We start from the raw sequence: 24,166 nt of genomic DNA on the forward strand, positions 1-24,166 counted from the left end.
ATGTGGTTGCAGGACATCACTCCTTATTCAGATCATTTTTTCCTCTTTTGTTCTCTACCGTCCTGGCTAAATTCCAGACTTAATCCATTACCCAGGCCCTGTCTCCATCTCCACTTCATACATTGCCCCAAGCTTAGTAATATGAACAGCTGCTCAAATTAGAGAGTCTGTTGCCTAAACAGCCTATAGGACTTGGTGGCCTTGCTGAGTGATACACGGCCACCGCCGGCTTCTCAGTACTGACCACCCTGTTGTCTGCTGTGATTCCTGTATCTGCTGAGTGGGTACTGTTACTCTTTTTACGTATTGTGTGTTTACACATCCCTCATAAAGGAGCATCAGTGATCTGGTATTTTTGGTACTGGTAACCCCCCTCTGCAGAACATGAAACCTCTCGCTGACATGGAATTAAGCTGACTGCCTGACCTCTGTGTTTAGAAGAAAACCTCAGGATGGCTGAAAATTTTCCTAATTTAAGTGTCTAAAGCTGAGGTTCCTAAATAAGCTGTCAATTTTTTCATCTCCATTTAAGTAGCTAATTTGGGTGCTTAGCAGGGCCGCCGAGAGACTGGGCCGCCCCCGGCCCCCCCTCCACCCGAGGTCGCCGGGCCAGGCCCTCTCTCCACCCCCAGGCCCTCTGAACTAACCTTTAAGCGCCTCCCCTCACCTTCGCTGCAAGCAGTAGCAGACCTCTCCTTCCTTCCGTGCCCCGCCCTCGCAGACGTTACATCAGGCGAGGGCGGGACACAGAAGGAAGCAGAGGTCTGCCGCTGCTTGCTGCGAAGGTGAGGGAGGTGCTTAAAGTTTAGTTTCAGGAGCGACGGAGGGCGGGCGGGCCGGACTGCAGCGGAGGCCCGTGCCCGGGGACTTTTGTCCCCCCTGTCCCCCCCCTCTCGGCGTCCCTGGTGCTTAGTACTGAAAATCCGCACTAGATGCCCAATTTACTTAATCCAACTTTTCCACTCTGGGCTTCAGTAGGAGGAAACTTTTCATTTAGAAAGGTCTGGGCTTCTGACACCTTGTTAGGTGCCTACGTCTTTTAAATAGTTTGTACAAGCTGTGAACTTCCAATTGTGTTTATGTGCTTTCTCAGTCCCTCTCATTCTTCTTTGTGTGTGTGCGTATGTATAAAAGCATTTTGTGCTTGAGTTAGCGTTGAGCATATAATGTGTCTTGTCACGTCATATACAGATTAACTGGCATCCTTGCTTACAAATGTAACTAACCCGAGTTTAAATTTAAACAAAGCCGGAGAAAACAGAGCAGGAGGATGGTTCTCCTTGTGTGAGCTTATAGTTTTGCAAACAGTGGCACGCTGGATGCTAACGCAAGGCTTCCACTGTGTGTGTGATTCAGCTGAGCTGCTCCTAAAGATGCTTGTTTTGTAAATGCTGAAGGTGCCACCTACACCTCTGGTAAGTAAGAAGCATTTTGTTTCTCACCGTCTCTCTTCCGCTGCTTGTATTAGTCATAGTGCTGGATTAGGGTGATGGTGACATTTTTATTTCTTTCTCTCTGATGTTCCAGAACTTGCATGAGTCTCGGGTTAAGCACTAAATCTCATGTGGACAGGAGCTGGAACAGTGGCCTCTGCTTTCTTTCAAATCTGTTGCATGGCTAATAGACTGCTGTAGTGCAGAGTTTCTTTGAAGATGTCACCGCTGGCCGCTCAAATGCAGTGTGATTCCATTCTTCCTTAGCGTCCCTCCAGACCAGTCCAGGATTGGACTGATGGGTTGTGCACGCCTTCCAGCAGGTGGAGACTGAGAAAAAACTCTGACTCTAGAGAGCCAATAAGAGCCCTGGCCATGTGACCCTAGCCTCAGTATTTTCTCAGTCTCCCAGCAGGTAGGAAGTGAGCCCGCTGGCCGCTCAAATGCAGTGTGATTCCATTCTTCTCTATGTATTGCCAGAACGTTGATTAAATTGGTTTTTGCAACAAAATTTAACATTAAGCCACTGGACATGCAAACACCCCCCTTTATTTCCTTTTATTTTTAAAACTATCTCGAGCAGACATCACACTGCTTTTGAATTACATTTTTTTCGCATGCTATGCTTCCTATTCTGTGATGTGATTATTTGTTGCCGGCTGCTTGGCAATGCTGCAGTGGGGGTAGCTCTTCAGAGATGTCATGTCTGTCATTCTGCTGTGGGCTGCCAGCTGAACCACAAATACCAAATGTATAACTTGCATGTGTAAACACCTTTCTCCTGGTTTCTTTTGTTCTTAGTAGGAAGCATTCATTCTTCACCGGCACTCCATTTAAAGCTGCATTTCTTTCACTCTGGAATTTGATTCTATTTCCTGGTTCTTGCATGCCTTCATGTAACATCATCTTGTCTGTCACTTTCTTATGTTCTCTGTTTCTGATTGGAATTCTTTTCTTTTTTTAGGGCACAGAGATCATTGCAGGAGTTCTGGACCTAGGCACCATGGAAATCTTCCCCATTTTTAGGGCCATGCAAAATGGCCTCATTGACCAAGACACTGGCCTTGTGCTTTTGGAAGCTCAGCTTGCAACATCTGGTCTAATTCTTCCAGAGACGAAAGAGATGCTCTGCCTGGAGGAAGCCCTGGCACGAAACGTTATTGATCACAGGACATTCCAGCTGCTGCAGAGCCTGCAAGACGCTCTTCAATTAATAGACACAACAAACTTTGAAAACAAGCAGCTACTGCCAATTGTTGCAGCAATAGAGGAAAGAAAGATCAAAGAAGATGTAGGCCTGAAGATTTTAGAAGCTAATCTTGCAATAGGAGGTTTCAGTGTGTCGTCTTCCAATAAGAGGATTTGTTTGGAGGAGGCCTTTGAAGAGGGCTTGATTACAGTCTACCTGCATTCTAAGCTAGAGTATCATCGGCAGTCCTTAAAGTTGATTGATCCAAACACAGCAGAAAGAATCAACCTGTCAGACATGATGCAAAGATGCATCAGACACCAGGAGACTGGGTTAAAATTGCTGCCAGTCAAGCAAAGCACTGGTGATCTAGTGTACCTGAGGTCAGGAAGGAAAGTCAACATCTTCCGAGCAGTCCAGGAAGGACTAATAGACAGACAAGTTACAGTGAGGCTGCTAGAAGCCCAATTGTTTGCTGGTGGCATAGTGGACCACAAAACAGGACACAGGCTAACTGTGGATGAAGCAGTGAGACATAACTTAATTGACCAGGATTTAGCTTGCGCTATCTTCATGCGTCAACTTCAGGCAGGTGGAATTGTAGATACTGTCACAGGAAAAAGACTCACCCTCGACGAAGCAGTAACAAAAGATTTAGTATCGTCGAGCATTGCAGTGGTGATCCTCGAATCCCTTCAGTCATTTGTGGGTCTTCTGTGGCCTGAGTCTGGTGAGATTCTCACAGTGGCTGATGCTTTACAGCAAGATATCCTCTCTACTGAACTGGCTTATGAAATTGTTAGTAATAGACACAGTATCAAAGGACTTTATATACCGGAGACCTTGGAGGTCTATTCTTGTCAGAAAGCAGTAGAGCAGGGTATCTTGACTGCAGATGTTGCTAAAAAGTTAAAATCGACCTTCATACCAGATGTAGTATCTTTTATGAAGCAAGTAGATTCTCCAACCAGAAGTATGTTGAGTTTGGCCTCTACTACTAGTAGGTCTCCACAGGATAAGCACAAAAACCAAGAAGTAGATGATGCTGAAAGACTATTTAATTTAATGACCCATAGCTATATCAATATCCACAACGGACACAGGCTGTTGCTTGTGGACAGCGAACTGCACCACATCTCTGAATCTTTTATTCAAACGTATGGAAACGAATCAAATGAAAATAATGTTGGTGATAACAATCAAATAAGACTGAAAGTTCTGAAGGAAACAAAGAACAAAGAAAGTTCTACGGTTTTGAAATCAGTAATGTATGAGCATTTGGATCCACATCAATATTTTTGTATGCCTTTAACAGAGGATAATGAGGACGCTATATCAGAGGATAGCTTGTTAGATTTGAGAACAGCACCATTAGGAAATGAAGGTTTGCTTAAAAAGCCCGTGGAAAAAAATCAGGAAACAAAAGACAGAGAAACTGAACCTTTTGAGGACAAAAATGATACTGAACCCATACTTCAGCAAAGAGATGCAAGTGTTAACGAGAATGAAGAAGAAACAAGTTCATTTAAAGTTGAATTAAATAGTTTTCCTAGTGGAGTTAATGTAGAGGTGAAAGAATTAGAGGCACAGATAGCACCAGCAGGTAGCACGTCCTGTTTTGAATATTCATCAAATGAAGCTTGGAGCTTAAGGACAAGCCATGATGAAGCAGAAGCTGAAACTAAAAGAAGTGAGATGGAAGAAGAGCATCATCTGTCTGAGGATATGATGAAATATGTTGTGAAACCCAAAGGTTACATAACCAAACATAACAAGAATATTAATATTCTAGAATCTGTAGTTCAGCCAGATGATTTCAAAAGTGGAAGCGTCATGAATGATGGTAGGCTAGAAGAGAGATCAATACAATTATCAGAAATTCTGTTAGGAAAGAACAGAGAACAGGATGAAATCAAAGGTGCTAAGGAAAAACTTGCAAGTACTGATTGTTTGGAGGTAAAAGAGATGAATGGGAGAACTGGACCTTTAGAACTTCATGAGGTTGAATTTGAGATTCTACCAGAAAATCCTTCAGTACCGGAGGAAGAAAGCACTTCAAAGATGCTTTCAGCACAGCTTCAGGATGGTGGAATAATTTCTGAGCACATTGATAGGAAGATGCTTCTTAATGAAGTAGTGTCCTGTGGTGCTGTGCCAAGCCATAGTGCATTAAAACTTATGGGAAAATTGTCCATGTTTAGTGGCTTCTTTGATTCTCATACTTGTGAATCTTTAAGCATTGAAGAAGCTATCGATGAAGGTCTAATGGATGAGAAGCTTATGCAAGAAGTGCTTTCGTCTGAAAAAACTATTTGTGGTATTATCAACCCATCTAATAGCATGATCTACTCTGTCAAAGAAGCGGCAGATGTTGGCCTTTTGGACAAGGAAACTGCCATGAGACTTTTAGAGGGGCAAGTTGTCACAGGGGGAATAATAGACCTAAAACGAAGCAAGAGAATTTCAGTCACTTTAGCTTCAAACCTTGGTTTAGTGGACAAATGTGGTCAAGAGAACCTTAAAAAGCTAGAGAGAGCTTGTAAAGGGAAAGACACTGAAGATGAAACAAGGCAGAAGCTTATTAGCTTACAGATGGAGATAAGTGGAATTATAAATCCAAAAACTAAAGAACCTTTGACACTTGCTCAGGCAATACGAGAAAGATTTCTCAGTAAGGAAAAGGCCTTTCTTCTCTTGAGCAAGCAGGTGGCAAATGGAGGGATTATCCATCACTTATCAGGAATGAGGCTTTCGGTGACTGATGCCCTGCAACACGGATTGATTGATCAGGACTTATCTAAGGAACTTTTGGAGGTTGAAAGTGTGTGTAGAGAGCAGCCTATTCATTTGGACACGGAAGAACTGGTATCGTCAGGGTTAATGAATTCACAGTTGGTTTTAAAGTTTCAAGGACCCCAGACACTGAGTGGAAGCATTATGGATTCTGCTTCTGGCAAAAAACTGGCTTTATCTCGAGCTGTCAAGGAAGTATGGTCAGCAACAACTACAGAAATGAAACATGGAATTTTAGATCCAGAGAACTGTACGATTGTCTCTTATTCTGAGTTTCTGAAGAAGTGCAAAATTGATATTGAATCTGGTCAGAGATATTTAGCAGTTAATCCCCTGAAAGAGCTGAAAGATGAAGCTTCTGGTAATGTTCTTACTGTGTCCCAAGCAGTCAAGCTTGGAAAAGTAGACCCCATACCAGCTTTAAGATTGCTTCAAGCCCAGGCAGACACTGGTGGAATTATGGATGCTGCTAGTGGTGAAAGACTGTCTTTGATGTTGGCTCTGAAAAAGGGGCTGGTGGATGAAGAAATGGTCAGAATTATTGCAGCAAACCAGATGTGGACTGGGGGAATTTATGACCCATCCAGTGGTATCAGAATATCGTTACCTGAAGCTATTAAAAAAGACTTAATTAGCCAAAATGTGGCTGCTTTCCTTGAAGCAGATGAAAGAGAGTCTTCCTACTGCTCTAATGTAGAGCGAGATCTTACTAAAGATGTCATGCAGAATGGGGCTTTGAATACCAAAGAACTTATCACTTACAATAATGTTTTTGCAGCTGCTGATCACAGTGGCGAGTACAAACCACCGGGTTACAAAATCAGTGAAAATCTCACAGAGACTATTGCCCATGGTTCAAAAGAGATGATAGATAAAATGCACAAAGAGAAGAAGGAAGTTCTAGTTCCTGAAGCTTACAAGGACATACTAGTAGAGCTTCCAAAAAAGATTAAACAATTACCTCTTACTTCATTGTCACAATATAAAACCTCAGAGGAAAAAGATCTCCAGTGTGAGGAGAACCTACCTGTTGGACATCAGCTTCACAGGGCAGAGAAAGCAACTGTGGACAAACAGCTCCAACAGGCAGAGAAACCCCATGTGGAAACACAATATGAGAGGACAGAGAGAACCTGTGTTAAAAGTTATCCCGAGCAGAAGCACTTTGAAGGAAAAAAGCTTCAGAGGGTGGAAAAGGCCCCTGTAGCAAAACAGCTCCAACAAATGAAGAAGCCTTCTGGGAAGACTCAGAAAGCACAGAAAATTCCTGAAGAGAGAACCTTGGAAGCAAAAGAACTGCCCCAGCCTGCAGGAGAAACCTCGGAGGCAAAAGAACTGCCCCAGCAAGCAGAGAAGATCTCGGAGGCAAAAGAGCTGCCCCAACATGCAGAGAAGACCTCGGAGGCAAAAGAGCTGCCCCAATATGCAGAGAAGACCTCGGAGGCAAAAGAGCTGCTCCAACATACAGAGAAGCTGCCCCTGGAAGAAAAAACCTTGGAGGCAAAAGAACTGTCCCAGCGAGCACAGAAGCTGCCCTTGGAAGAAAAAACCTTACAGGCAAAAGAACTGCCCCAGCAAGCAGAGCAGCTGCCCCTGGCAGAAAAACCCTTGGAGGCAAAGAACTGTCCCAGCGAGCACAGAAGCTGCCCCTGGAAGAAAAAACCTTTCAGGCAAAAGAACTGCCCCAGCAAGCAGAGCAGCTGCCCCTGGCAGAAAAACTCTTGGAGGCAAAAGAACTGTCCCAGCGAGCACAGAAGCTGCCCCTGGAAGAAAAAACCTTACAGGCAAAAGAACTGCCCCAGCAAGCAGAGCAGCTGCCCCTGGCAGAAAAACCCTTGGAGGCAAAAGAACTGTCCCAGCGAGCACAGAAGCTGCCCCTGGTAGAAAAAACCTTGCAGGCAAAAGAACTGCCCTGGGAAGCAGAGAAGCCACCTGCAGGAAAACACTTGGAGGCAAAAGAACTGCCCCAGCAAGCAGAGCAGCTGCCCCTGGCAGAAAAACCCTTGGAGGCAAAAGAACTGCCCCGGCAAGCAGAGAAGCCGCCTGCAGGAAAACACTTGGAGGCAAAAGAACTGCCCCAGCAAGCAGAGCAGCTGCCTGCAGAGAAGACCTTACAGGCAAAAGAGCTGCCCCAAAATGCAAAGAAGCTGCCCCTGGTAGAAAAAACCTTACAGGCAAAAGAACTGCCCCAGCAAGCAGAGAAGACCTTGGAGGCAAAAGAGCTGCCCCAACATGCAGCAGGGCCCCCAGCGGAAGAGAGGGGGACTGGCTCTACAGCAGATGAGATTTGTCTTAGCCTTGATTCTAAAGAAATCTTTGTGAAGGTCAGGGAAGAGTTAATACCTAATGAGAAAAGTATAAAACCTTTTGGTGACTTTCTGAGGGAGAGACCAGAACAGAAACAGCAGCATTCTGAGGAGAGAAAGGTTCCTGAAAAAGAGCAAAGTGACTTGGCTGGTCCAGGTGTTAAGGATGTGTTTGCAGTTGACCAAGAACTTTCCATACCTCCTGCAACAGAGGAAGACAGAAGTCTGAGAACCTTTCAGGAGGAGAATACAACAAAGGTAATTGTGGGATTTCTCTCTCTCTGTCTTTTTAAAAATATTTCAATTAACAAGGTTTGCATTTAGAAATACTGACATAAACTAGAATAACATGGTATAGTATTGAACCAACAAGACGCTTCAAATATGAGGGGAGGAGGGATCTGTAAAGCCAGTATTGAAAATGCCCAACTCCTGAAACACTGGAAGGAAGAAGTGCCTGATAACTGACATACGAGGGTCCATATGAGGAGGAGGAGGTATATTGCACAGTCATAAAGTGAGGAAATTTTCTTTCATTTATTGAGCAGTCAGAGCAGGCTGCCATGGCCGTCAACACTACCAGAGAAATTATCACAAGAATAAAACAAAAGTTAATAATCATTAGTTTAAGCACCAACAGTGTCATCATTTGGCTGAATTTCACAGGTGATTTTAGTGCTGTACGTGCAGCCTGTTGCACTTTCTTAAACACACTGCACTGCCGAAACACTCCTGTACATTGAGTCTAGCCAACCATTTTCATGGGTTATTAGAGTGAATACTGGCATAAAAAAGATATTTATTGGTCAACAGAGTAAAGTTAATTGGATATTACCATTAGAGACTGTGCCACATTAAATACAAAATGTCCCATGCTTAAGATAAATTCAGATCTCGATCCCCCACTTTAACCCACAGGGCTCACCACCACACCCTACTGTGAACCCCTCCTTTTAACTTGTGCAGCTCCCTTCTCCCTTCCTTGTCCCACTTCAAATGTGTCTCTCTCTCTTTTTTTTTTAATCTCTCACTAGTTAGCATAATTAGCAGCTTAGCAAAGCCTGGTGATATCCATGAAATGTGTTAAATTCGAGGCACTGAATGTCAGCTTTTTGTTTGCTAGGAGGGATGATAACCGAGTAACTGTTTTATCTGATCAGTATTGGTTAAGTAGAGGCATGCATGTACAGTTTGGACTTTGCTTTAGTTTTTACTAGTAGGTTTGTGTAATTCTGAATATTTTGTCTGCTGTAGGTCCTGGATGTGGCAGTAAATGGAATGCCTGTTCCTTATAGTCTGCAGTTGGTCTCCTGTGATCTGACCAGCCAACCTCAAGAAGTTTCTAGTGAATTATTGCAGTCTTTGGGAAAAGATGGCAAAATCCATCAGAAATCGTCCAACTTTGTGACCAGTCTTCCAAGCTCCTTGGTCCAAAACCTGCCCCAAACCACAATGGTGAAAATCAGAATAGCTTTGAGTCTTTTGTAAGCTGCTGTTAACTGGCAGTAGCTAATTTTACTGTTTGCTTTTTTCCAAGGCTAAAAGTCTGCAGACCCGGTTGGAAAGCCTACTGACATGGGTATGTGACACTGCTCACCTTCTGGACAACCTAAACACAAAAAACAATTTGCAACATTACAAGGTACAGTACAGCCCCTGAGAAAGCTTCTTTTCTTCTTTCTCTGTGTGTGTTCATTTATCCCGATAGATTTGATTCATTTTATCCTTTGAGCACCTGTATAAATTTAATATTTGTTCTTCCTCAGTTTTTAACTAAATCCATTTGGCATGGTTTGTGGAATGCAGACAATGTGACTCGATGCTGTGAAAATAATACAGCCGTTCGATAACTGGGATGGCTAATGTGATATGAACTCATGGCTTGCTGCAGAGCTGTATAAACTGTTACACAAATGCAAAGTCGTTTCCTTCCAGGATTTTGAAAACATTTTTATACTGTCTTCCCTGCAGAGCTGTCCAAAGTGATTTACAACATAACATACCAAGTACAAGCCTAACTAACAATAATGCAATAAAAATGACTTAAAATATACAAATACCGCCAGCAAATACATTGACAGACGCAAATCCACTAACACTTCAAATGCGCCATCCATTAACAAATCCTACCCATAATTTCCTAAAAATGTCCAAGAAGCACAGGAACCACCCACCCCAAATAGCCTGCAACTAATGTATATTCAAAGAAATCATTTCACCTCCAAGTTCCTTAGCTTCCTTACCGAGACCAGTCTAAAACCTGTGGGTATGTGCTAATCAACCACAAGATTGAGACAGAGAACAGACATGTAAGCCCAGTCCTATAAGGTCTTCAGTATTTCTGCCACTTTGGACTTTTCCTCCAGGAACTTGTCCAAACTTTTCTTTTTTGTAAACCCAGATACACTAACTTCTGATACCACATCCTGTGGCACTGAGTTCCAGAGCTTAACTATTTGTTGAGTGAAAAAAATGTTCTTCCTATTTAGTTTAAAAGTAGTACAATATAACTTCTTTGAGTGTCCTCTAGTCTTTGTACTTTCTGAAAGGTTAAAAAATTCAATTTACCTTTACACCACTCAGTATTTTCTAGACCTCCTCTATCTTTTTTCCCCTCAGCTGTCTCTTTTCCAAGCTGAAGAGCCCTAACCTCTTAAGCCTTTCCTCATCTGAGAGGAGATCCATTCCCTTTATCATTTCGGTTCCCCTTCTTTGAACCTTTTCTAATTCTGCTGTATCTTTTTTAAGATACAGTGACCAGAATTGCACACAGTACTCAAGGTGAAATTTGCACCATGGAGCGATACAGAAGCATCATCATATTCGTTGTCTTATTTTCTACCCCTTTCCTAATAATTTTAGCATTCTCTTTCCTTTTTTGGCTACCGACACACACTGGGCAGAAGATTTCAGCACATTTTCCACGATGACACCTAGATCTTTTTCTTGGGTGCTGATTTCTAGGCTGGAACATAGCATCAAATAACTATGATTTAAATTATTCTTCTCAATGTTCGCTCATCCACATTAAATCTCACCTGGTGTGAAACAGTGGTTTGTTTTTTCTCTCTGCCTTTGCTTGGACTAACTTAACATGTTTCACTTGCTTCAGCAGGTTTTGTTAGGTGAAGACAGATGCTCTGGGTGTATAACCCTTCCTTTTTATGTCTTCCATCAGGACCTTGAAGTACTTCTGACTGACAAGCAGCTGCTTCTTGGTGCCCTGGCTTCTGATATCCATTTCTTCATTTCTGAAAATGGCCAGGATTTGACTCCACAGCTGAGTCAACAGCTGTTGGGGCTTCTGAACAATCTGAAGAGCTCTTTTGAAGAGCTGACGGAGAGGTTGGCCCCACAGGTGGAGATGCTGCGCTCGGCAGAGGTGAAGGTCAACCAGCAGCAGTGCAGCAACAAAGTGAAATGCATGTTTCTACTAAAATGTGCTGATGTAGTGCACATTCCCCACACGCACTTACCCAGCTGAGAAGTTTGTCTTCATTTTTATTAAAGAAGACAAAATAGCAGGAAGTGTCTTGACACCGTACCATGTTCTGCTTCTGGCTGTAGGAAATTAGTGGGCTTATGACAGGTCTTGTGGGAAAAGCGTCAGAGCCAGACTCCTCATAAAGATCTAATTCCAGAAGGTTATCTCTTGTGGTTGGTCAAAGGAAAAGCACGTAATACTAGACCACTGTTTTCAGAATTAATTCAGTAGTCGTAGTGCATGTATATGCTACATCACATGCAGTCCTTCTGGACCACTGGATCTCTAGTTATCATTCTGGTTAGAAGTAGGATATTTGACCCCCAGTCTGATTTGAATAAATTAAACATTCAGGTTTGTTAGTCGGCTTCAATAATATTCTAGATATATTTTCTTTAGAAAAAAGAAACTCGAGGGCAAGGGGCCATAATATAAAGTTGGAGGAAGAAGAGCAAATATTATTTCACTGCAGTACCTTGAAAAAGGTCTTGGCTAAGATGGTCTCAAACAGGTCATGGTAGAATTAGGATATCTCTGGAATGGATACAAAAGAAATGATAAGGTCAGGGGAGAGGATAAAGGAACGGGAGAGAGGGCAGAAGGGAGTGGTGATGACAACTTGCTCCTCTCCCTTAGTATCAAACTTTTAGAGCGTCTTCACAGGGCAGAAGATGCGTGAAAGGGGGCAGGTTGTTTAGCTTGGGAAACACTGTGGCAGTGGAGTTCATGTAGCTGACAACTGGAAGATGTAGCACAGAGGGCAGTAGCGGGCGATGAGCAGAGCTGGAGTAATGTAGGCAGGGACAATTGTTACGTTCATGTATTATTTTTTTTAATAACACGGTTTGCCAGTAACCTACTGTGTGTCCTCATGTTTAACCTGTTTTTGTTTGCTTTGCTGTTTTCAGATTGTGTTCACCCATCCTAACACAGAAGATTTCGCTTTGCAGTGGACAAGCTCTTTTGAGTATCTCTTTTAAAATGCGCTAGATTAGGCTGAGTTTTGGTTAAGAATAAGCACTTTGTAAGCTGAGATGCCAGTGTACATTTGTGTATTGCAAGGACATTTTGAATTACATCTTGCTCAACTGCTTATGGAGATGCAACTTAGGGGAATGGGTACAGCCACTGAGAGCCGGCCGGGTCTGGTCCAAAACAAATTATTGCCCTTCCTGAAGTCTCTTTTTTGTATATGTGATAAGATTGTAAAGTTGATTGCAAAAAGCCTTTTTATTATTCCTAATTAGTGCTTGGTATTTTCCTCTGAACATCATTTTTAAAAGGTAGTGGAAGAAAATGGGCTGAATGTAGATGAGATACAGATTCCACCTTGTACATACAGGAGTTAAAATTGTTTGTTCAAATCAATTTAAACAGCAGAACCCTTTACAAGATAGTTTGCATCCTGAAGGGGTGAAGGAGATGATAAGCAATTGCAGGCAGCCAGCTCTGCAGGGTTGTGTGGATTCATCCATTCGCTCCTGGTCTGTTCATTTCATTCATCTTCTGCTAGTCATATAACTGAATACAAGCCTGAATTTCAGTTCTGTTTCTGATTGAGCTGCTGGCTCAAAAAAGAAATAAAAAGGCAGTTCTGGAATCCCCTTGGTGACAGCAACTCAAACTCCATTTGCTTCCAGACTGCAAACCTTGCAAAAGAAAAGGAATCTCTCAGAGCCCACAATAGCATAACAGCACCAACCCCACCTCTACAAAGCGGCATTTCAAATGTTACACCAGACACTAGAAGGCTCATCAACCACCTGTGTGGAATTGCAAATAGTAAAATGTAACAAGCTGGACTGCTGTAGAAATAGTTCTATGTGGGCCCCTCGATTTATGTGCCCCGAATGACTCGTGGTGAGAGCCTTGCCCAGGTTGCGTTAAAGAATAGCAGCATAAGCCGGTATCGGCGCCTGCAGTGAAACCAGCCATAGACCTGGCATGACTGTGCTCACGTAAACGCGGCAGCATAAGCCGGTATCGACGCCTGCAGTGAAACCAGCCATAGACCTGGCACGACTGCGCTCACGTAAACGCGGCAGCATAAGCCGGTATCGACGCCTGCAGTGAAACCAGCCATAGACCTGACATAACTGCGCTTACGTAAACGCGGCAGTATTGGGAGGACGCCTCTGTCCTTCCCATGGGTTTATGTGTTAAGCCACAACATGCTCTTACAGAATGGCGCTTAGGAACTCTGCTGGAAGGTGTGCAGTTATACATTTAGGCACTTAACGAATTACCCTCGTGTGCTAAGAGGAACCTGTCATCGCCGTCACGCCCAGACAACACCAACAGCATAAAAGCAGAAAGTTAATCAATTATTTATTTTATTTTTATTTTAGTTACATTTGTACCCCGCGCTTTCCCACTCATGGCAGGCTCAATGCGGCTTACATGGGGCAATGGAGGGTTAAGTGACTTGCCCAGAGTCACAAGGAGCTGCCTGTGCCTGAAGTGGGAATCGAACTCAGTTCCTCAGTTCCCCAGGACCAAAGTCCACCACCCTAACCACTAGGCCACGCCTCCACACAAGACTCCAAACTCTGAGCATTATAAACAGAAATGCATTTCCTCCAGTACTATAAAAAATATAAAGAGAGACGTTAAAACAGGATGAAAAAGGCCTCATTTAAACGTCTGTAGTGCTCACCTGCAGTCAGTATAAAAATAGGCACAATCCAGCCTTAATCATCATTGGCCAAATAAACCTCCTTTTTTTTTCTTCACTTTATTATATTTTGTTCTACACAATGATAAGTGTGCTTAATGCTTGCATTATATATTTATTAGGATTTATTTACCACCTTTTTGAAGGAATTCACTCAGCAAGATTAAATCAAACATGAGCAATAGACAATTACAGCAGTAAAAATATTCAAAAATAATACAAAGTATGGCATTACAATCCAACACAATACCCAATACAACTTTTTAATAGATAGCATAGGGTGTAAGCAAAGATGGAACATACAGAAAGATAAGATAGAGTAACAGGAGTAAGAAAATAAGGGACTAGTTAAAGAGAGTTGTAAATGAGGTCAGAAAGGTGCTTGAACATTATCTTGGCTAGACTAGGTGTGGATGAACATGTCCTGCTATAATATGCTCTAAGTATGCGTTTTATGTATATATATAAACCTACACTACCCAAATTGCAAAGGACTGAAATACAAAACAACTTACGCATCCAGCTTCTCCTACATAAGCGCACAATTCACGACCACTTGAACTTCAGGAAATCACTAAAAACCAACCTCTTCAAAAAGGCCTACCCCAATGACCCCACGTAACCCTCTTCACCTACCAACACAGCATGACTATGATTGAACAGGACAACACGCAATCTTCATCCATTTCGACCCTCCACTTATACCTGATACGATCACTATACAACTTTGTATTTGTTATCCACCGACTTGGCAAACGCCTTTGTTGACGGTACTATGTAAGCCACATTGAGCCTGCAAATAGGTGGGAAAATGTGGGGTACAAATGCAACAAATATATATATATATATAATGAAAAGAAAAAAAAATCCCAATTGAAATATGAATTGGGACATTGTGTAGAAGAAAATATTAAAAAAGGAGGTTTTTTGGCCAATGATAATTAAGGCTGGATTGTGCCTATTTTTATGCTGACTGAAGGTGAGCACTACAGACGTTAAATGGGGTCTTTTTCCTCCATATATATATTTCATCCTGTTTTAAAGTGTTTCCTTAAACCCACAGTATATGTGATATACAAAGTGATGCATGTGGGTAAGAGGAACCCGAATTATAGCTACGTCTTGCAAGGTTCCGCGTTAGGAGTTACGGATCAAGAAAGGGATCTGGGTGTCGTCGTCGATGATACGCTGAAACCTTCTGCTCAGTGTGCTGCTGCGGCTAGGAAAGCGAATAGAATGTTGGGTGTTATTAGGAAGGGTATGGAGTCCAGGTGTGCGGATGTTATAATGCCGTTGTATAGCTCCATGGTGCGACCGCACCTGGAGTATTGTGTTCAGTACTGGTCTCCGTATCTCAAAAAAGATATAGTAGAATTGGAAAAGGTACAGCGAAGGGCGACGAAAATGGTAGTGGGGATGGGACGACTTTCCTATGAAGAGAGGCTGAGAAGGCTAGGGCTTTTCAGCTTGGAGAAGAGACGGCTGAGGGGAGATATGATAGAAGTGTATAAAATAATGAGTGGAATGGATCGGGTGGATGTGAAGCGACTGTTCACGCTATCCAAAAATACTAGGACTAGAGGGCATGAGTTGAAGCTACAGTGTGGTAAATTTAAAACGAATCGGAGAAAATTTTTCTTCACCCAACGTGTAATTAGACTCTGGAATTCGTTGCCGGAGAACGTGGTACGGGCGGTTAGCTTGACGGAGTTTAAAAAGGGGTTAGATAGATTCCTAAAGGACAAGTCCATAGACCGCTATTAAATGGACTTGGAAAAATTCCGCATTTTTAGGTATAACTTGTCTGGAATGTTTTTACGTTTGGGGAGCGTGCCAGGTGCCCTTGACCTGGATTGGCCACTGTCGGTGACAGGATGCTGGGCTAGATGGACCTTTGGTCTTTCCCAGTATGGCACTACTTATGTACTTATGATATGAAATGATTTTCTAAACGTGTTGTGGAATGTTCTTTGGTTTTCAAAATATAAAGAGGGCTGTAGGTTTTAACTGATAAACACCAGTAAAACACTCTCAATATTTCAAAATGAAAATAGGCGTTGACTGGATAAAAACCGGAAAAGCATTACTTCTAGTACACTCTCACCTGTCCCTTGGCTTGTCTTGTACTCTGCACTGACAATTCCAAAATTGACACAGGTCAGTTGTAAGGATTTGATTCCACTGGAAAACTTACCAAGTAAATAGCAACTGTGAAGTGCAAACACTGATGAACACTGATTATTTTTGTACCTTGAAAGATCCCCTAGAAAGCTTGAAAATAAACACCTAAATGTACAGTTTATAAACAAATAAAAACAGAGACCCTAGATATGAGGTGCACATTTCCCAAAGCCAAGATTAAAAATAAAAAGACTTCTACAAAAGCAGAGACAGGAGAAAGATCAAAAACATAATCTGACCAGAACCTGGGAGCTGGCATTTTGATTTCTATATCTCCCTTCTTTATTGTATCCTGTATTAATTTTGCCATACATGTGCAAATTGTCAGGCCGAGAAAAAGATGTTTTGAATTTAGGATGAGAGCTCTGCCATGTGCATTCTTGAATTGTGGTGGGAGGGGGTGGTATGGTGTTGAGAGGGGTAGCCCTGATCTGTATGAATGCGAGTTGAAGGACCAGACTCTGCTCTCCAGGCTGTTCCCATTCAGTTTGGTGTGTTGAACATAACTTTGCTGCTTTGCATTTTAGCAATGTGAACATTCCCATTGAAACATGCTTATTTCTCTTTGGTTCCATTTGCTTCCTGATCAGACTCTGCAGCAGCAGCAAACTGCTTGTAGACAAAAACTGGAGAACTTGAGTGATTGGCTGGCCCAAGCTGAGAGATCTGTGGGAGAACATGAAACGATGGCTAGTAAAGGTGAACTCTCCACTCTGCATCAGAGTCAGGACAGCATTAAGGTACGTTCTGAATTTCAGTGATGCTTTCTAGTGGTGGGCACCGTCCTGTTCTGATGGAAAAGTCCCATGAATTTTTTAATACTTTACAGGGTCTTCAGCAGGAGCTTCGATCTCAAGCCGCTTCCTGTACTGACACCATTAAAGCACTGGAGGAGTTTCTGGAAGAGAATTGTGCCAAGATGAATCCAAGTGAGATGGCAGCCCTGCAGGAGAGACTGCAGCTGGTGAAAGAACAGTACCAGACTTTGCAGCAAAGAACTGAGACAGCCCAGAAAGAACTGGAAAGTGCAGTGACAGAGAAGGTAAAAAGCACTTGTGATTTGTTCATGACTTGATGGATCCTAAACCCTGGGAAATCCCATTCCTAAGTAATTTTACAAAATTCACAAATTATATTAAAAAGAAGAGAAAACAATGCAATCGAAAGATCCCTCAGGGTACTGAAGGAGCTTAAAAATGAAATTTCAGGTCTCCTATTTGTAATCTGTCATTAAAAATGATACCTGAAGATTAGAAGGTGGCCAACATAACACCAGTTTTTATGGTAAAATATTTTAATTGAAGAAGTCAATAAACAGTCAAATAAATGGTACAATGTCTCATTTGTGACTCTTAAACACATCCAACTCCTAATGTACACCCCCAGTCCCGTCCAGCTACCCTCTCCTCATGTCATGGATGGTCACAGTTTGTATAGTAGTGACAAACCAAGAAGAAAGTGAACAAAGAAACTGGTACCGAACAGAGTCATCAAGACAATGTACAACAATACCCCAGTCCAAAAACTCCACTCCCCCCTACACCCAAACATCCCACCCTGTTCTTACCTCAGACATAGAATACCTCTATTCTTAAAAAAAAGTAAAACCCCAGAAAAACCCATACCACCTTTCCCTTCCTAGATATCCAGAAGCCAAAAGTGTAGTGATAAGGTTCGTCCAGGGTAAGTTTCAGCACTCTGGCCAAAGAGAACGAGGAAAGGCCTGTACTCTTATAACCCTTCTCCCCAATCAAACTGACCGTCCTATAATGGAGACCTCCTGGGTTTCTTCTTTCAAAAAAAAATATATATATACACCTTACATTGGAGCCCCTGGGGTGAGTCCGGCCAGCATTCCAGTAGTACCTAGAGCAGGGGTTTTCAACCCAATCCTCAGGGCACACCCAGCCATTTGGGGTTTTCAGAATATCCTCATTAAATTCAATATTTTATATCCCAATTGAGTTACTTAATTAAATTCAGTAGGGATATCCTAGAAGCCCCAACTGGCTGAGAGTGCCCCAAGGACTGAGTTGAAAACCTCTGACCTTGAGGGAGTTCAGAACAAAACGCCGGGCTGTGGAAGATAATGATGAAAGATAGGGATCCCGTATAGAAAAACTTTTTTTCTTCCGCTCAAATGATTTGCCCACATGGAGTTTTTCCAGGAGCATATGGTGATGGAGCATACTTCGCCAACCTCAAGAAGAAGGAGCCTCTGGTACTGTCCATACTTTCATAATAGATTTTTTTCCCTAATTACGCTGCCTTAAGGATAAGGAGGCGGCGACAACCACTCTGCAAACATAAAACCTCATGGCAGTCTAATAAGACACCTACCACTGACATCAGAATTGTGGAATCCAGAAGTCCTCCCAAAAAGTGAACTATCCACCGCCAGAAATGTCGGATAACTGTACTCTCCCAAAAAACATGAAGAAAGAATTATGTAAAATATTGCATTTATGGCACATAGGAGTATCAATGCTACCCACATGAAGCAATTGAGATTTTGAGAAATATGCCCTGTACAAGGTCCGAAATTGACATTCACACAGATCACCTTCGAATTCTGGAGACCCAGAGAGTTACATCCGGAGATCTGTGTAGGTCCGTTGCCCATTAGCCTGAATATGTGTTATAGGCTTCTGCAACGGAAAGAGATCTATAAGCAATCCTTGTCTTCTAAGCATAAGAACGACTGCAATTTCATAGCATGACCTTCCACCAATGCTACTCTCTCCATAGATGTTACATAGTGGCATAATTGATGATAAGCAAAAAAGTCCCCAGTTTGTATAAGGACCCCTCCTCTCAAATTCTGTATTGGCAGAAGAGATTCATCAGGATATAACACATGATAGAAATGCTGGATGCCCAAGTCCCCCCACCTCCTAAAGGTAGGGTTGGCAATACCCGGATTAAATTCCGCATTTCCTTGGATAGGCAGTAGAGCTGAAGTATGTGTGGAAATCCCACAGGAAGAGGTGAGGATTCTCCAGAGATTCTAATAAGACATGACCTCGTGCAGACCCAGGAAGCTGTCTCTTGTACCTGCAAGAGATAACTCAAGCGCCAAGGGGTAAACATTTCGGCCTCTACCCTCATTGGAGTGTTGTCTTCCCTTTCTAATAACCATTCTCCTATATGTTGGGCCAAACAGGCTAGGTTATACTTAGCAAGATCTGGTAACCCCAATCCTCTCATTCTCCAGTTATCAAACAGCAGCCTTGTTGCAAGTTTGTGGTTCCAGTATGGTATACTTTCAGCTTTACTGGGTGTAGCAAACTGAATGTAACTACTTTGGCAAAGAGCCTTAAGCGTAGGGGGACATACTTTTTTGCTGTAGCTTGAGCTGAAAAATCCAGGAAGATTAGGAACTTGTTATCCTCCAGTTTCAGTGCTCTGCATTCATCTTCATAATGGAGCACTGTGTCCGTTATTGGATGGGGTCTGAATTGTTCTGTCTGTTTACCTGTCTTATCTAGATTGTAAGCTCTTTGAGCAGGGACTGTCTTTCTTGTGTATGGTGTACAGCGCTGCGTATGCCTTGTAGTGCTATAGAAATGATAAATAGTAGTAGTAGTAGTCTGGCATTGTTGTCGACATGGATTCCCCATTCATTGTGCTCTTTCAGACTTGACAGGGAGTTGAGTCGGTGCCAGGCCTAGCTTTTCTTGAATTTTTACCTCGCACAAGATCATAAGTTCCTTATCGCTGACACACTCTCGGGGATGCCTCTTATCCTCAAATTGCTGCATCGGCTGCTCTTCTCTTGGTCCTCTATCTTTTCCTGCAGCGCTGAATTCTTCTTCTTTTTAGCTGCTGTTTGTGCTGTTAAATTGTCTTGATATTTCTCATGCTATTGTTTGCTAAGTCTTCCTCGACCTCTTCCATCTTAGAGTGGAAGTTATCTAACGTGTCTTCCAGAACTGCTATGACACTGTTATGCTTTGTCATTTCCTCTGACGCTATCATTACCAGATGATTCTCCTCGGTGGTCCTCATAGCAGTTGAACTTTTGTCTTCTTTACACCACTCTGTTTTCTTGGCTTCCTCATTAGAAACCCCCCCTGTTACCATCCTGCACTGCTCATGGCTGGATCTTTTCAGTTACTGTCTGTACAGCTGTTAATTAAGCCTCTCTTATGCACTCAGCAGCCACTTGTCACACCCCAGGCCCTTCTGTTTTCTCCATGGGCTTTCTTATATTAGTGGTGTCTATGCACACTAGGCCCCCAGTGGATTCAGACTTTAAGTTCATGGTATTTGTATTGTGGGTTATAATAAAACACTCACAATCTTAAAACCATAATAAACAAGTTACTAAAAAAATATAGAAACAAATGGCAGTCTTGCTTACTCTCTTTTCATTAGGTGCTGCTCTGATATCTTCTATTTACTGTATTTATCGCAAGCGCCTTTTTTTTTTCTCCAGCCTGTATAAGTTACGTGTCTCTCCCTGTCCACTCTCAATCTGCAACTTGGTCCTGCTGGATTCCTTGCATTGACCTGTTTCATGCAGCACTGTGTTTACAGCTAATGCCGGCACCTCTCAGCCTGTGCCTTTGCTTGATTCTGCTTCACACATCTAGACTCCCAGTGCATACTGTGCCTGTCTGCTGTTCTACGCTTTCTCACCTGCTCCTGGGGAAGCCTCTCAGGTTTTCGTCTCACCTTCTTTGCCGTGTTCCTGAGTCTGCTGTCTCCATTCCTCCGCTTTTTTTTGCTAGCTGCACTCGAGACACAGTTTTTGAGACCTGTGTACTCCCATCTTGTGGCCCCAGCCCTCTTTGTGTCACTGTGTGTTGCTTTGGAGCAGTCGTGTCTTTTGCGGCCTGCTCTGCCCTGCAGTGCAGCTGCTGCCTTTCCCCAGTAGCACATTTGTTCTGCTCTTGTATCTCTGCTTTACTCTTTAGTATGTTATTCTTTGTGATTTGGGCTATTTCTCTGGCTGGGTGGGAGAGGAATTGCACCCATCTTGTCTGGTGGTTTTGCCAGCTAATAGGTCATCTTCCAGGTGCTTTCTTCAATTGTGTGAATTAGGGTTAGGATAGAATATTTTATCTGGGAATATTTGGTCAAAGTGCTTTGGAAATTTCACCTTTGGCTCCACAAAGATGGTTTGAGGAAAGTGGCCTTCTGTAATTTGGGTTTGCTTCCTGATGTTTTCTGCTTTCTGTTCTGCCTTCAGCAGCAGCAGAGCTTCATTTTGAATTGTCCCTGAGATGAGAGAACTGGCTAGTGCTGAGGCTGTATGTGTTTGCTATGAAGCAGAATCGCCATATTCACTCGTTAATGTTAATAATGTTAATATTCAGGTGAAAGCTGCCGAGGAACTGGATCGAAACAAGAAGAAGATAGAGCTTCTCTTGGACTGGGTGAAATCGCTAGATCCAGAGGCCCACATACAGGAAGTGGACCTGACCCAGTCGTTACCCATTGACACAGTAGTGCTGCAACTGAGTGAGCAATACGAAAGGCTGAAGGTAAGAGCAGATGGTGTGTCTTCAGGAAAAACGTTTTTATAAAGAGGGTGGTGGATACTCTTCCATGGGATGTGGCAGAATTCAAAAAGGCATGAGATAAACACAGAGGTTTCCTCTATGGCATGAAGATAGGGAAAAAAGTATAGAGCGTTTGCACTCACAGTGAAACTTAAATAATTTTCACACTTTAAAGAAAGTAAAAAAAAAGGCACAGGCAGGGTAGACTGCACTGGAGGTCAGTTACAGCCCTAAACACAAAGAGGAAGTAGCCTGCATGGAGTCACATTTACAACGCTGGCCGCTTTGCTGGTCTTTATCTGCCACTATTTACTGTATTACTCTGTGAAATGTTCCAAAGTAACACGTTTCTTATGATGGTAGCTCATCTCTTCACTCACCTCTATAGCATCCTGGCTGGTAAGGTTTAATTTTTATAACTAAGAATATTTCTTTCCTCGTCTGAAAAGTGGGAAAGCAGAAGATCTGAATTCACATTGCTTGTACTTATTGTTAGAATTAACTGAATCATCAAATTTGAGAATTTTTATCATTTTTCTGCTGTGGCCCTGCTTGCAGTACAGATGGAGGAAGGAGGGAATGGGACTTGATATACCGCCTTTCTGTGTTTTTTTGCAACTACTTTCAAAACGTTTTACATAGTATATACAGGTGCTTATTTGTACCTGGGGCAATGGAGGGTTAAGTGACTTGCCCAGAATCACAAGGAGCTGCAGTGGGAATCGAACCCAGTTCCCCAGGATCAGAGGCTGCTGCACTAATCGCTAGGCTGCTCCTCCAGAGAACGATTTTTCAGTGGAGTTTCTGAACCTCTGGAACAAATTACCAGATTCTGGTTATTTTCACTTCCGCCAGCTGATTATGGCAGCAAGATTTTGGTGTATATTAGGGATTTGGGAGAACTGGATTTGGTACAGAATTAACTGTGGATAATGGAAGATGCTGAATTTATTGTTGGGAATAAGGACACTTTTTAACTGGAATCTTGCATATGTTTTTATTGTGAGTTGCCTTGAGCAGTTTCATAGAGGCAATTGATAAATGTAAATGTATTTTCTCTCTTGCATTTTGGTGAAAGATTAGTAGATTCCTTTTGTAGTCAAACCCCAGTGTACAGCATTTCCACATTTATTTATTTATTTGTTGCATTTGTATCCCACATTTTCCCACCTATTTGCAGGCTCAATGTGGCTTACATTGTTCCGTCATGGCAATCGCCATTACTGCAGAGACTTTCAGTTGCTAGTGCATTGCAATATCTTCTGTCTAACATCAGTGCAGTAGGGGAGGAGGCAGGAGGAGTTACCAGAATCAGAGCAGTGAAGGCAGGTTAGGTGTTTTAAATACTTCTCACCTACTGTGTTACAGTATTCTATTTGTTTATTTCCAAGACAAGCAGAGCGGTGTACAGACTAAAAATAAAGAAGGAAAGGAACTCCATTAAATTATAGGAAAGCAATACAGTCATATCAGAGGTTAAAGAATAAATAATTCAATATAACAGGACAGGAAAATTAACATCATGTGGGTATGTAGAGAACAGGTTAGGCTGAGGAGAGTAAACGGCAGAAGTGAATGGAATAACCAGTACTTAACAAGTCATCCAGTTTGCCCGAAAGTCTGCTGAAAGAGCCATGTTTTTACATCTGCCTTAAAACTCTAATGGAACTATTACTTTGTAGGGTGATGGGTAAACTATTCCATGTATGTGGGAAAAGAAAGAAGATAATCCTGCGCCATGTAGATTCTACATAGGCAAGTCTTGGACTGGGTAGTATTAACCTATGATCATTTATTGAACGGAGAGATCTAGTGGGACAGTATGAGATAGTAAGGCAAGACAGATAGGGACACCAATACGAAGAGCCTTGAAGGCAAGTAGAGCAACTTTATAGGTGATCCGTTGTTCAGTGGGAAGCCAGTGATATTTTTCCAACAGCAGTTAAGTATGGTCTGAATGGTGAGCCTTGCATAATGACCTAATGGCCCTGTTTTGTAGTGTTTTGCAATTTCCGCAGAGACAAGTAAGGGAGGCCAGTATAAATAATGCTGCAGTAATCAAGTTGTGATGTAAAGAATGCAAGGATTAGTACATGAAAGTTTGAAGTATCAAAAAGGTGTTGGATAGTCCTGAGTTGATGAAAAAAAAAACAGAAAACAAATTTTTGTTAGATGTGAAATGTGTGGATGACTCCTAAGTATCGGAAAGAAGGTACCAGGGTGATAGTTGTACCAAAAAGAGTAATAAGGGACGGTGGTGGTAAACGTGCACCCGAGAACCAACAGTCTACAGTTTTATCGGCATTTAGTACTAACTGGTGTTCCTTGAGCCAGCTCACAACTGCCTAAAGGCAAGCATGGAGTGGAGCCAGAGAAGAGGAAGATGGGGAAGTGGGGTGTAGTACAAGTATATCATCCCCATAGAAGTGTGCTGAAATGCCAAAGGACTGAATAAGAGCAACAAGTGGACTCAAAAAAGAGGTTGAAGAGGGGAGCGTATGGAGGCTTGCCCCCCCCCCCCCCCCCCCCCCCCCACTGAGAACCCTGTGCTCAGAAACATTATTATTATCTATCATAACCTGAAAAGAATAGTGTCATA

The 24,166-nt window shown here is 42.5% G+C and overlaps 1 protein-coding gene across 1 annotated transcript in view; it reads left to right on the forward strand.

Moving 5' to 3' along the window:
* The window catches only part of MACF1 (microtubule actin crosslinking factor 1), a 303,837-nt gene that overhangs the window by 122,268 nt on the left and 157,403 nt on the right, over positions 1-24,166 (forward strand). Inside the window, 8 exon segments of the mRNA XM_030220015.1 lie at positions 2,398-7,011; positions 7,056-7,979; positions 8,976-9,176; positions 9,259-9,363; positions 10,900-11,103; positions 16,651-16,800; positions 16,890-17,102; positions 21,382-21,549. Coding sequence (XP_030075875.1) covers positions 2,398-7,011; positions 7,056-7,979; positions 8,976-9,176; positions 9,259-9,363; positions 10,900-11,103; positions 16,651-16,800; positions 16,890-17,102; positions 21,382-21,549 — 6,579 coding nt within the window.

Source organism: Microcaecilia unicolor, chromosome 11 (assembly GCF_901765095.1).
Source record: "Microcaecilia unicolor chromosome 11, aMicUni1.1, whole genome shotgun sequence".
Taxonomy (NCBI): Eukaryota; Metazoa; Chordata; class Amphibia; order Gymnophiona; family Siphonopidae; genus Microcaecilia; species Microcaecilia unicolor.